Raw genomic sequence first — 14,090 nt, forward strand, 5'->3', positions numbered from 1 at the left:
TTTCTCTCATCCTCTCTCTCTCTTCCAGTCTAACTTTTCTCTATTTTTCTGTCTTGTTTCTCTTTTTATTGCACTTCCTCTCCTCTCTCATCTTCTCTCTCACTCTCAACCCTGTTGCTCTGACTCTACACACACCCTGCACTCCAGCTGGAGCAATCTGGTCAGCCAGGTAGACCTCAATACCCAACTTACTAGCTCTGCTTAGCCAGATGTAACACCTGAATCGTAGGGAGAATGTCACTTCGGGAAGATCATGCAGAGTGTTTTGTCGATCACTTATTGAAATTCAGAGTCCCAAGAGATTGTCCTGAAGAAGAGCGAGCTTAGCGCCACTTTTCACTGTCTGTCTTACTCTTACCCACTGTCTAAATGTAAATGCAATGAACGAGTGCTGCATTTATCTAATGTTGCAATGCATGTAGACACCTGCTTCACTGAGCCATTCCTGCATTGTCCACTCCCTATTGCAATGTCCGCTGAGATGACCAGTTCTCTGTTTTGTTTGACGTGAGATTGTCTTCCAAAGTCACCCCTTCCCCTCGCTCTGTCACTTTTGTTATTAGAAGCATTTCTACCTCATATTAACCTTATCTGCACAGAGCTGCTACCTACAGTCCTGGAGGATCAGCTGACATGATTATGAAAACTTTCTGATTTTGAGACAGTGACATCAAAAGACGTTAAGGCACATCATTCTACCTTACTAATTTATACAACTACTAACAGTTCTTTTTCAGCTCTGACATTCACCCTGTGAGGACTCTGGATCAACAATTTTCTTTCTGTTCAGGCAGCTGACTGACACCAAACACATCACAGCGTTATTGTCAAACTGTTACAGACTGTCATACACCTTTGTGCCATCATGCATCAATTATTTTCATGTGGTTTCTTTCTCTTTGTTTTCTTTCCCATAGCGCAATCATGCCAAATTAACCAATCCAAAAAGTTCAGCCTTTTGTCCCAACTCGCCCTATCGTCACAAAACAAATTCTTCCTGAGAAGTCCTCCTAAGTCCCGTAGAAAAGCGGAGACCGGCCAGGTCCCAGGATCTCCAGAGGCAGATCTAGTGGCAGAGCTGGAGTGTGAAGCAGAGGCTAGTGAAGGTCTAAGTCTCTCTGGCCAGTTTGAGAGGTGCCTGTCCGCTGGCCTGGACTGTGCTATATCTGACCTGGTCTCATTGGACTCCCAGGCTGAAGTGGAGCAAGGTACTCTTCTCAGGGAGGGGATTAATTAAGTCGGCCTGAGGCTACAGCTCTCTCTGTCCACCCTCCCTTTGTACTGTCCATACCATATCGCAATCCATATCCTCAATGCTGCTCCTTTCCAAAAATCCTCTGCTTTTTTCCCCTTCCTTCTTTCTTCTATGATGGGTCCCTTCATTCATTGTAGTACTGAAGGATTTGAGGCATTCACTTCCATTGGTGAGAGATAATGTATAACATTCAGGCCATATCTATAACCTGTCCTCTCTCTGTAACTGCATGGGCCTGACATAGTTGTTAAGGAATGTGGCTCAAGAATTAATTTTATCATTCCATATCTTTTCAAATCCATATTCTGTCTTTTTTTCATGCCCATACTAATGCAATTAACCGTGCTCAATTGTTCCTATTAATATTTAATCTCAGTTCTTTGTAACAGTCTAACAATAACCATCTTTTTTCCTCCCTCTATTCATGTATTTCAGTGCTTGGTGCCGCTGGTAATTAACAATTATCAACTTCTGCCTTGCTTCCCTGCAGCTGAAGAACTGCTGGGATCGGTGCTGATTGTGGTTTAAGATTCAAAACATCATGTTGAGGTGGTTTAGTTTCAAGGCTGTGCTGCACCTCTGCCTCGCGCCATGCACCTCACACCAACCCTCACAGTTTCATTCTTACTTGTGCGCCCTCTATCCCAAATTACAGTTGCAGCACGTTGGTGGGGAACCAAGCGGATGGACTTCGCCCTGTACTGCCCCGACGCTCTGACTGCTTTCCCCACTGTGGCTTTACCACACCTCTTCCACGCGTCTTACTGGGAGTCCACTGATGTCGTGTCTTTTCTCCTGAGACAGGTGAGTCAACAGCATAACGTCCGCCGGTATCACGGTCTTGGTTTGTATGTGACTTGCAGACTGCCAGACGTCATACGAATGTCTCCCGTAGGTCATGAGGCACGAAAACTCCAGCATCCTCGAACTAGACGGAAAAGAGGTGTCGGAGTTCACCCCGTCCAAACCTCGAGAGAAGTGGCTCCGGAAGAGGACCCATGTGAAGATCAGGGTAGGGATCAGACTACAAAAGGTTTTGAACAGACGATTTCAGGGACGTCCTGCTGGCTCGGTTTCCTGGGTTCAAATCTGGCTCAGGACCTTTGTCACATGTCATCCTCCTCTCTGTCTCTGAGCTTTCCTGCCTCTCTCCACTATCAACTAAGGATGGCACAATATATCGAAATTCAATATATCACAATACAAAAATGTGACAATACGTATCGTGGGGCAGAAAAATGAATCGCAATATTAGCTACATTTTATCCATCCATCGAAATTATATTATTTGCACTTTGTAATGACATTTTTAAATGCTATTGCTAGAAAGATTTGTGGTTCAGAAATTAACAAAATTCTGCACAGTCACAATTTGTTGTCACTGAACTTTTATTACATCGTATCATGGTTGTATTGAATCGTGAATCCCATATCGCATATCAAAACGTATCGTGAGATAAGCATATCATCCCATCCCTACTGTCAAGTATCAAATAAAGCAAAAATGCCCAAACAAAATAATCTTAAGGAAAAAAAAAAACGCTTTCAACATCAGTTACTGGAGTTTTGTTTTGTCAGATGAGATGGACAAAAACTGCATTTCATCATGTATCCGTATTTGTGCTCCTTTGGTAGAATGTGACAGCCAACCATCGTGTTAATGACGCCGTGTTCACCGAAGACTGCCAGCAGGTTGTGACCGGTCGCTTCATGTACGGCCCTCTGGACATGGTCACTCTGACCGGGGAGAAGGTGGACTCTCTTTCGTCATCAGCACAACATCAGTAACATCAGTCACACCTGACCGTATGCGTTATGGATGTGTATTAAATGTTTGTATTAAATGGTTTTGCTTGTTTTCCAATCCTGTGCAGGTTGACCTCCACATCATGACCCAGCCTCCATCAGGAGAATGGGTGTACTTTGACACGGAGGTGACCAACAGTAGCGGCCGTGTGTCTTTCGTTATCCCAGAGAGCAAGCGCCTGGGCATCGGAGTCTACCCAGTTAAAATGGTTGTCAGGTGAGATTCGTTTGGCACCTTTTACATCAACAACTCCTAACAATGTGTCTGGAACAAAGAAGAAAAACAGAGAGTGCTACAAAAATGGTGCAAAGTGTCAAAAAAAACTTCAAAAGATGTTCATGTTCAAAACATTTTTGAGCATGAATTGTTTGAAGCTCCCTGATGAAGGCCAGTGCTTTAAAGGCAATAAAGGCTTTTTAAAGTTTTTCAAAGAAGAGTGCCTTGGACCTTTGTTTCATTCCTAACAATGTGTGTTGGTTTACTTTATGATTCATTGTGCAGTTTTATTTTTCTCAAGGGCCTTTTTGTCTTTAGGATTGCTTGAAATGAATCCACTTCCAGGAAGCCTAATAATCTATTCTGGTTTTAGTTCACTTTGTTACTCTGTAGATGATTTTACTCAAGTACAAAGAACATTGCGTCTCTGAGAGTCTTCAAGGTGAATGTCAAGAAAAAAGAACATTATTTCCCTCTTCCTCTGTAATTACCTGTCTTTCTCTCTCTCTGTCTTTCTTTTGATTCCCCAGGGGAGACCACACGTTTGCAGACAGCTACTTGACAGTTCTTCCCCGTGGAACGGAGTTTGTGGTTTTCAGCATAGATGGCTCATTTGCTGCCAGTGTGTCCATCATGGGCAGCGACCCCAAAGTGCGGGCTGGAGCCGTGGACGTAGTCAGGTAGCAGGCTCTTCTTCACCTCTGCTTTCCTTTAGGTTGAAACATATCTGCCATAAGGATTTATGTCTAGGCTCTCATTAGTGCTGAAACGATTAGTTGATTAATCGATTAGTCGATTGACAGAATATTAATCGATTATATTTTTGACAATTTTAGGCATTTATCAAGTAAAAATACCAAATTGCTGGTTACAGCTTCACAAATGCTAAAATGTTCTTGCTTTTCTCCATTTCATATCATAAAATTAATACTTTGGGTGTTTTTTTTGGCTGCTGATCAGACTAAGTAAGCAATTTTAAGAATTACTTCTGATATACCTTTATTTTCTTATTTCAGGCACTGGCAGGATTTAGGCTATCTGATTATCTATGTGACGGGACGTCCGGACATGCAGAAGCAGCGGGTGGTGGCTTGGTTGTCTCAGCACAACTTCCCTCATGGCATCGTCTCCTTCTGCGACGGCCTGGTGCACGACCCACTCAGACACAAGGCCAACTTCCTCAAGTCCCTGACAGAGGTGAGCCTGGGATGATGGGAGGAGTCAGGTTTTATGTGCAGTTTTGTACGTAGGTTTTTTATCTGTAGAGTTGATCTTCACAGAATGAATTAAAACCGTGCCTTCATTATGATTATGCTGTCATGGTATTACTAAGAAAAACATAAACCTGCCATACAAATTATTAGCTGAAACATGGAGAAATACACAGTGCCAAGCAACGCTTTTTCATTGTTATTTTACTGATGCCCAGGCTCATATGAAGATTTTTGCTGGCTACGGTTCAACCAAAGACATCTCCGTCTACACCTCCATCGGCCTCTCTCCCTCCCAAATATACATCGTTGGAAGACCCTCCAAGAAGATGCAGCATCAGTGCCAGGTACCATTTAATTATATTGTGCATATCCTGGGGAAAAGAGTTTGCTTTTCATTCATTCAATGTTTATTTGAATAGGGACATATACATAGACATAGAACATTTGAAAACAGTCTGATGTCACATATCATAACATTTATAGCATAAGCTAATTTTCAATGTTTGTCCCTAGATGGGCTTTTGTCAAAACATAAAATACACACACAAAAAGACAATGTCAACATAAGGAAGATGGTACCACTTATATGCTAAGATATTTATTATTATATTATAGTTATTATCGATATATTTTATTTTCAAATGAATGTGCAAACTTCTGACTCGTAACACATTTCAAGCAGGCTCAAGTAAACATGGAAACACAGAATTTAATTTAATTACTGTTTGACTTAATTAATATCCATCAGCTGAATGAAAAGACCCTGTGAAAATGCTCTGTTTCAGTCCAGTTGACAGTCTGTTCTGGTCCTCTCCACAGTTTATCACAGAAGGCTACGCAGCCCATTTGTCCCAGCTGGAGTATAACCACCGCTCTCGGCCAGCCAAGACCAGCAGCGCCCGCATGGTGCTACGTAAAGGCAGCTTCGGCTTGGGCGCAAACAGCGACTTCCTGAGGAAGCGGAACCACCTGCTGCGCACCATCTCCTCCCAGCCGGCGCCCAGCTCCCCTACAGGCAGCATCCACAGCAAGCCAGAGCGCACGCAGAGCCAGTCAGACAGTGAGCGGCTAGAGCGGGAGCGGCTGGAGCGCACTCACAGCCAGGGCCACGGCCCGGGACCGGCCCAGCGCAGCATGAGCATCACAGCCAGCTGCTGGGGCCGCAGCAGCAGCACCAAGCTGGACCCAGGCCTTTTCAGCCCAAAGTGAGGTTCGAGTGTTAAGAGAGACACGCTGAAGTAGCTTTGGGAGAGCGACTTAAATATACAGTGCCGAGAAAGAGATACATGACATTAAGAAGACGCGCAGAAAGATTCATGGAACGAGAGTGGAAAGCGGTCGTCTTGCACCAGATGAGAAAATACCACGATGAAAACAATCGGTGCTACAAACCACTCTTTGTAAAACCAACATCAATACTAAGCCACATTCAACACAAACAGCTACGGACAGAGGTTACGACTGTATTTATTTTAAAACACACGCAAAGGTTAAATGCATTTCAAGAAGCATCTTTGTGAAGCAGGAACATGCACACACAACACAACCAGACCTAGTTACTATTGTAGAAATCCAGACTGTTTCTTATTGTATACTATTTAGTAAATATTTATCAGTGTCTTGAATACAAGATCAATGTGTCATCTTAGCATCTGTCCTCCTGAAATAGGCTTTAGATTGGAGCTGGTTCCACACACAAGCACTCCCATGCTGTATATTTCAGCAAATGGCAGCAAGTGGTCACCGACGGCTCATGTTAGGTTTCACACGGTGGTGCTACTCTGCTGTGTTGCCTGCTGCGCTGTCACTGACTACTGCGGTCACTGCAAGCACAAAAATTACAAAATACATTAACCATGTCGATAAATGAATTGTTTTAAAAAGCTAAGTCCTGTTTATGTGATATTCAGATACATTCAAGCCTGAGAGCAGACTTGAGAATCAGGACCGGATTGAAACCGGATTGAATGTTTTTGTTTTCCACACAAACATGCATAAAATTTAGCCAACTTGTGTGAAATTTTGGGTAAAATCAACTTCAAAGTTAAAACAATGGTTTGGTGATTTAACCAAGAATTATTAAGCATGGTGCCTATGCTCCTATGATTAGCATTTATAAATAGACTTAATTCTGCTGATGTTTGCGCAGCGATTACCTATTCATACATTCCAGTTCCACCTGTATTTTTTAGACTCTTCTCAGGCCAAAGAGCCATCTGAATATCACATGGAGAAAAACGACTAAATTACCCTTTAACTATGGCTACAGCTGAAACTGTTCCGGGTTTTTATAGCTTTTCATCACATTACACTATTAACACTGAACTGCTGTAATTGCCTATACAAAGAGCGATGTATGACTCGGCTATAGGGGAAAATCCTACTACTGTACGGTTTATGTGCCAAAGTAAACAGTATAGAATGATATGCTGTATATGAATGGAAAAGAAGTGAATCCAATGTCCTGTGTAAACATGGAACTGCTCTGAAAACTAGATTGTGTAAGTATATAGTTTGAATGCCTTACCAAGGCTTGTACATAATGATGTTATATTATAGTGTAGATCTGGTATTTGGTCCATTGAGAGGCCAGTTTCAAGTGTCTTCTTTACTCTGGGGGGAAAACACCGCCACATTCAGGATACACTCTTATTGTTATGACTATTATTTAAGATGATATAGATATTTTAAAACGTATTGATTTTGGTGAACAAAATGTGTTTTAAGATTATTTTAGCTACATAGTGTTTTTTTTCCCCTCATACTTCATTTGCAGCAGCCAATACTCAAGAGGTCTTTGCCTGGCACAGTATTGTATTTTTGTTGTTTTATCTTGCAAATCACCAGAATTGTACCAATGGAACTGCTATCTTGTGTCATATATTGTATGTTTGTTATTATATATTTTGGAAATTTGGGATACGGCTACTCTCTGGTTATCCCTAAGCTGTAAATGAGGCATTGAATGTGCTCATAGATAATCCTCCTTAGGTTAAGGTCTCTTTCTCTCTCTCTCTCCGTTTTGCAGCGCCTTCAGAGGAAGAAAAATCTGCAAATTGTAAATTCTGTATAATATGCTTTCAAAAGTAGGAACATAGAGCTATGGCTTACTTTATGCTGTTGATCAATTCTTTCTGAAAGGGGTAACAATTTATGTTTTATTCATTCAAATGATGTATATTTGTCCCTCTTTTAAGCATGTATAGAACTGACTGCAATGGACCAATATGGGCTGAAATGTAAGGGAAAATGTGCAATATTACTCAATCATACCACAAGATCAAACTGACCGTGTTGAGAAAGTGTCACAATGCATTGACAATCAGTTGAACAGGCACATATTCCACAGACGTCCAGATATACACACGTTACAACATTTTACAAGAGTAGAGATTTCTCACAAGACAGTGGCACTGATGTGTCAGGGTAAAAAGTATGACAGTACAGAAAATGCCAATACGGAGATTGGATTATGTTTTTGTTGTGAGGTTTCTGTTCCTGGCTGGCATCCTGCTAAGAGGAATCCACTTAACATCTAAAAGTGACCCAGAAATCTACACCCCAAATGCAAATGTACCTATAACTTGCTTTTTCAGAAGTGTGGCCTGTTGTCCTGGTTGGGTTCAACAGGGTGAAAGAAGGTGTGACTAATATTGTGTTGTGTTAACTACTGTCCTTCTGCATTTTGACCTTTTCGATATTTGGCTTGAAGCCATATAGACAACTTGTAGGAAACCTGCTGTTAAAAGTATTGCTGTTTGTACATTGAAAGTGATTTGAGAAAGGACAGACAATGCTAAAAACATGCACTCTTCTAACGATGACAACTACTGAAGCATATTTCCTTCCTCAGAGATCTGAATTGCCTGGATATTAAAATCCAGAGAATGTAAAGTTGAACCTGTGCAATCCTCTGTGAAGTTTGGATACCTCTGGGCAGACAATCGTTCTGATTCTGCTACTGAAGCATATTACCAGAGGCCTTACATTTCCCTTTTCTGCCTTACATTGACCATTGTTACTCTAGGCCTAGAATGAACACTGCTTACACCCACAGTCTGAATTGATTTATGGAAAAGAATAGGACATTCATGCAGAATCTGCTGTACAGAAATAGGAAAAGGCCATATTTTCTTATATGGCTTTGGTTCGTTATAATTTGAATGGTAATACTAATTGTACAAAGGAGAAATCTAAGTGTGAACTTGACATATTTCGCCAACATTAAGCAATCCATCACTATCTCATGCTCTGTTCCCCCAGTTAACGCAATGCCATAACTGTTAGCTCAACAGTTAGCTTTCATAGGCTGTATATACAAAATACCTTAGTAAAAGCTTGGAAAATATTTTCATTGTACAGGGTGTGTATCTTGTAGGAATTGGATAACATTTTATCCATTCCCTTGTGTTTTTATGTACAGTGTATAAAGAACATATGAACAACAAAGTAACTTTTGCCTAATTTGATGACAAGGATAATTTCTTCAGAGAACAGGCGTTGGTAAAATATTAATGGAAAATTCATCGTGGTGACAAAAAATGTTTATTTTTCTGGGATCAGTTCACACAAACATATTCTGAGATCCAAAAATAATCACAATGTGGGGAGAATGGATGAGTGGACAGCACATCTAAAAGAATGTGTGTACTGTATTTAGCCAAAATAGAAAAAAATGAACAATGTTTGCACAATCACATACTAAATACACTTAATAACCAGCGTCTTAATGTGTTTGATTATACAATATGAATTCAGTCATCCATTTCAAATGAGGAAACCATTTGAATAGCCAGAATGTAGTTGTTGTTGTCACTAGTGTAAAACATCACCCATCTGTATAACGGGCTTAGAGAACAGACATCCTGTGCACTTAAGGCATCCAAACACTTGGGAACATGCATGAAAGAAACATGCATGTAAACATACACTGACTGTACAAAACATTAGGGACATCTTCCTGATAAATTTAACAAGGGAAATCACTAAGCGATAATGGCTTTTTACCTGGATTCACCTCATCAGTGTACTTCATGAAAAGAGTAAAAGTCTCTAATATTTTGTACATTCAGTGTATATTCTATTAATTATAGGCAACTGATTTGACTCTTCGTGTTAATACACACAATACAATGTAGTTATATTGAACATTTTAATCAGATTTATCGCTTACTTCAAAGTTACTTCATGTCAAAATTCGAATAGTCTGAGCAATGTCTTGAGAAGTTAGTTTCAGATTAGTGAGGTTCTATTGTTCAGACTGGAGAAAGAGGCGAGTTTTCTTGTTTATTTTGGAACCAGTGGTATGCTGACATTTCATCACTAAACAATGTTTCTGTGTGAAGAGGTGGCACACTCCTATGGCAGTGGCAGGCAAATAAATTCACAGTACAAGCCACATATACTTAACAGAGACGGTTCCATCTTTGACGACGACCGCCACCGTCAGTCGCGGCCCTGGAGGAAAATAACTTCTACCGTCTTCTACTTATTCATTCCCAGTTTTCTCTGAAAGGAGTTCCCGTCTCCCTTGGTGGCTTGCTGTCGGGGGAATGGGAGTTAATTGTTAGATTAAAAGGTAACTTTATGTTTACTTCACAAAGTCAAGCTCGTGAGAAGAAAGGCTACCGCATACCTGCTGGCTTAAAAGTCTTAAAGACAGATGCAAAGGGACTAATGGAGCGAGCCTTAGACAAACAGGAAAACTAGTCCCCCACACTGCCTTAACTTGCAAGAATTACTTTATTCCAAAAAAAATCCAAAACGACGTTTCAGTGAGGAAGGTGCCTGAGGAAAAGTAATTGTGCAGGACTTGTTTTCCTACAAAGTCAAGCTTGAAAATGTATACCTTGTTGATGTCTTTGTGTTTTTCTCGGCTGACTATCTCCTCGATGATCTCTCCCTCACCTCTCACCAATCTGGGGAAAAAAGAAAAAAGAATTAAGGTTTCCTGCAGAAACTGCTAAACGGATAGTTCACCCCAAAATGAAAATTCAGTCATTATCTATTCACCCCCGATGTCAGTCGAAAGTAAGTTCTTAGGACCACCAAACACACTCTGTTGCCTTCTTCTGGAACATCCAAACCGTATCAACCAGAGTCTTCCACCAGATCGCTGTAGGATGCGTGACCAGAGCGTCGTCAGTGAGGCAAATACAGGCGATAATGAGGTAAATGATTCACTTTTGGACCCACAATGCAATCGCTTGGCTACGAATCTCTTGGATTATGCTGCACGAGCTGCTTGTAGAAATTTTAGGGTCATTTTATGCTTTTTGTGGAGCTTTAAACAGATGCCTCTGTTAACTTAAGTCTAAGCCTTCTTACACAGTTTGGGAGAAGTTTGGAACTAGAGGGGTTAAATCTAGGCATGCACCAACATATATACCGACAGATATCAGCTTTAATATCAGCATTGGTCCAATATTACTCTTACTGCCAGTGTCTGGCCGATTGTGGAATTGGCATTTTTGTGACCATTTTTGCTAGGGGTGTGTCACTTAATACAAGTGGCAAATTAGCAACATAATAAAACATAACGTGGTCTTTCGTTTAAAAACCACTTAATTATCTTAACAGAAGATACTCAAAGAAGCTCACAGCCAGGGAAGAACAGCAGGAGAACTTGACTCATCAGCTGATACTCTATATAATTAAATGGCATGGCAAATCAGGTGCACCTAGTGGGTCCTTAGAGGTCAGAGTTCATCTGTGTCCTTCCAATAGGTGGCTGCCAATATGCCTGACTTAAACTGTCCACTAGGGCACTATGGCAGACTAGTCGAGAAGGGGTTGACCTTTTTAACAATAGGAATGTCTGAAAAGCGTAACCTTTTTTCACCTGCATTTGTACTAAGATTCGTACAAACACACACACTGGTATCGTATCAGCCGGTATGAGCGGGAAAATACCAGATGATGGTATCAGCCTCCAAAAAACAAATCGGTGCATCCCTGCCTAACGTTAGAGCTCCACTACCAGCGTTGCGCCAATGTGTCGTTCTCCCTGCTTCACAGAGCGTGCAACGTTGTTTTGACTTTTGAATGGATACACAAGTAAACAATCAATCGTCAGAGAATTGAACTTCAACGTTTTTTTAGCTTGGACGCAGCCATCGGACGCAACGCAACACGGACGTAATGCGCGCAGTGGAGCATCTTTCAGTACTGGTAAATGAATCATTCTTTCGATGGCTGATGGCTGATGGCAATGCCTGATGCCCGATGGCTGTAGTGGAGCAGGGCCGTAACTCGCTTTGTGTCTGGTGGTCCTACGAATATCAGTGGAGTTTTGACTGACATGGTGGATGATGACTGAATTTTCACTTTGGGGTGAACTTTTCCTTTAAGTTTGCTTGTTATGGATGATATACATGAAATTAAACAAAGACAGTCACGGACGTTTCAGCTGTCCCAGCTGTGCCAAACAAGAAATAAAAATAAAATAATAAGAAGAGTGTGGGCTATCTTTATTTCAAGATTGTTAGCCGACCCACCAAAAATAAACATCAGAATCCTGTTTTTTGCGCGAGGACTCCATGTTTGTCTATGGATGATATACTTGGATGTACTGTATGTATGGATGCTGTGTAGCTCTGACATACCTGGTGCGTCCTGTTTCGGGGTCCACCACCCTGCGGATGACGCTCTGCCGGGCCTCGTACTCCTCTTTGGTGAGCGGCCTCTTAGTGGAGAGCCGGGCTTTCTGCTCGTCTGTCATGACTGCACAGGAAAGCAAACAAATGGCTACTTTGGCACTTCAATCACTGATCAATAGTGGTTGTCAAGGAAATTCAGGTAAATGTGAAATCATAACAGACAGGCAGCCATCATGTCCTACCAGGTCCAAGCTCAGCGGTGCCTTCATCACTCTGCCACATCTCCAGGAAAGATGGAGGTTTTTCTACTGATGGACTGGGCAGCACGTTTCCAGCCTCCTGTCTCTTCTCCCGTTTCTTCAAGCTCTTCTCTTTCCTCTTCTCCTTCTTCCTCTGCTTCTTGAGCTTGGCCTTTTTCTTCTTTAGCTTCTTCTTCTTGGCTTTACTTTTTTTCCCCTTTGCCTTTTCATCACTTGAAGATGAAGATGATGAAGATGAGGAGGAAGAACTGGACGAGGAAGATGAGGAGCTCCTTTTTTGTTTCTTTTTTCTCGTTTTCACATCTGCTAGAAGAGAAAGAAAGAAAGAAAGAAAGAAAGAAAGAAAGAAAGTTTAGTTGGGTTGAGTTCTTCTCACTGTCATGGCTCCTCCAATCCCCCGCTACCACAGTAAACTGGTGAACACTCTTGACTAGCTACTGTCACATTTTGGCTAATTAACTGTAAACAAACCGACCTCGGCTCTTGCGCGAGGATTTCTTTGACGATCTGGCGCTCGCGCTCCTGCTAGACGAGGACGACGAGGACGACGACGAAGAAGAAGAGGAGGACCTTCTCCGTTTTTTCTTCCTGTCGTGTTTTTTGTCCCTCCCGTGTCTGCTGGACGCCTCCGTGTGTCTGTCCGGTGATCTACTGCGGTCCATGACTAGATAAAGAACAGGAAGTCAAGTCGCACTCACGTAAAACGTGGAGATTGCTGGAGATTCACAAGAAGTAATGGCGCTACATGTAAACCAACCGAAACCAACTCGTCCACCTTCCACTACGTTAGCTTGTAGTTCGGTAGCGTGAGCCTAGCCACAATAAGGAAACCTACTTCCGGTAGAATTTTGTTCGCAGCCTTCAAAATAAAAGTCCCGATGTTTTAACGAAATTGTATTTCTCTTGTTGGAAATAAATAAAACATGTTAATCTTGTTAAAATCAGTTTCACGAAACTTAGTTCGGTTACCTTGTATGTTCTTCTGCTTCTTCTTATTGGTTTTTGGCGACTTCCTTCCGCCCCGGAGCAGTTTCTAAAGCTTCCAGCATTAAATGATTCCCACAATCCACCGCTCCATGAGGGCAATCCTTCCCCTCTCTCTCCTTTATCATGTATTCACACCACATAATAATGTCATAGGAACACAACAGTCTGTCAACAATACATCAATGATTATATAAAAGAGAAAAATAATGAAATAAAATACAAAATAAAAAAATAATGAAATAAAAAAAGAGAAAGGTAAATAATAGTAACTAAATAAATATATTTAAGGCATTATAAATAGCTAGTGTCTTAATGGCTTCCTGTTTTTTAACACCCTGTAGTTTCAAAATAATATTTTACTTTAATTTTAAATTTTTAAATTTTTTCATTTACATTTAAGAATGTAAAACTTACCATATAAAATGAAAAAATGTAAAGTTTTTCTGCATAAACGTTTTTCTTTTCATAGGCAAATAAAATGTTTTGTTTTTTTTAATCTAAATAAATCTTAGTGCCATATACCTTTTCAAACATGTTCCAAGTCCAACCAAAAAAGTTTAATACATATACATTCACAAAACGAATGTACAATACCATGAGGGCAATCCATCCGAGGGAATTTTCTTCCCTCAGAAACACCTATATCAGACAGATGCTGCACAAGTATAAACTAGTATATAATTTAACGCAGCCCTTTAAGTGATAAGCATACTGCAATACATAGCCTGAGCTACATCATTCCTCTGTAATGGA

The 14,090-nt window shown here is 41.0% G+C and overlaps 2 protein-coding genes across 5 annotated transcripts in view; one reads left to right on the plus strand and one right to left on the minus strand.

Annotated features, from left to right (window-relative positions):
• LOC139928060 (membrane-associated phosphatidylinositol transfer protein 2-like) overlaps positions 1-8,386 on the plus strand; it is a 50,079-nt gene extending 41,693 nt beyond the window's left edge. For 2 of the 3 annotated variants that reach the window (XM_071920414.2, XM_078285117.1), the window contains exons 17-25: positions 918-1,208; positions 1,911-2,059; positions 2,151-2,267; positions 2,891-3,007; positions 3,130-3,278; positions 3,809-3,958; positions 4,295-4,475; positions 4,708-4,836; positions 5,312-8,386. In XM_071920414.2, coding sequence (XP_071776515.1) covers positions 918-1,208; positions 1,911-2,059; positions 2,151-2,267; positions 2,891-3,007; positions 3,130-3,278; positions 3,809-3,958; positions 4,295-4,475; positions 4,708-4,836; positions 5,312-5,701 — 1,673 coding nt within the window. In that variant the 3' untranslated portion in view covers positions 5,702-8,386. The remainder of the gene's footprint in view (positions 1-917; positions 1,209-1,910; positions 2,060-2,150; positions 2,268-2,890; positions 3,008-3,129; positions 3,279-3,808; positions 3,959-4,294; positions 4,476-4,707; positions 4,837-5,311) is intronic. The other variant, XM_078285118.1, reaches the window with a different exon arrangement.
• A 665-nt stretch (positions 8,387-9,051) lies between these two features.
• arl6ip4 (ADP-ribosylation factor-like 6 interacting protein 4) lies at positions 9,052-13,374 on the minus strand. 2 transcript variants are annotated; one of them, XM_071920412.2, is made up of 6 exons: positions 13,320-13,374; positions 12,826-13,014; positions 12,333-12,653; positions 12,097-12,214; positions 10,341-10,410; positions 9,052-10,033 (listed from the first exon to the last, which is right to left on the minus strand). In XM_071920412.2, exons 2-6 carry the CDS (start codon positions 13,010-13,012, stop codon positions 9,977-9,979), a joined length of 753 nt encoding a protein of 250 aa, XP_071776513.2. In that variant the 5' UTR covers positions 13,013-13,014; positions 13,320-13,374; the 3' UTR covers positions 9,052-9,976. The 2 variants fall into 2 exon arrangements, with proteins under 2 accessions (XP_071776513.2, XP_071776512.2); XM_071920411.2 differs by lacking the exon at positions 13,320-13,374 and having other exon boundaries at positions 12,333-12,656; positions 12,826-13,118.
• Between the last annotated feature and the right edge of the window lie 716 nt (positions 13,375-14,090).

Source organism: Centroberyx gerrardi, chromosome 8 (genome assembly GCF_048128805.1).
Source record: "Centroberyx gerrardi isolate f3 chromosome 8, fCenGer3.hap1.cur.20231027, whole genome shotgun sequence".
NCBI classification, from domain to species: domain Eukaryota; kingdom Metazoa; phylum Chordata; class Actinopteri; order Beryciformes; family Berycidae; genus Centroberyx; species Centroberyx gerrardi.

Bases quoted from the DNA above. Each gene is read 5' to 3' on its own strand.
- arl6ip4 (XM_071920411.2), bottom strand. From the start codon at position 13,012: ATGGACCGCAGTAGATCACCGGACAGACACACGGAGGCGTCCAGCAGA. The intron at 10,411-12,096 runs GTATGTCAGAGC...TTTTTTCCCCAG, and splicing joins CCCGAAACAGGACGCACCAG to ATTGGTGAGAGGTGAGGGAG. The intron at 10,034-10,340 runs GTATACATTTTC...TTCCCCCGACAG, and splicing joins AACACAAAGACATCAACAAG to CAAGCCACCAAGGGAGACGG.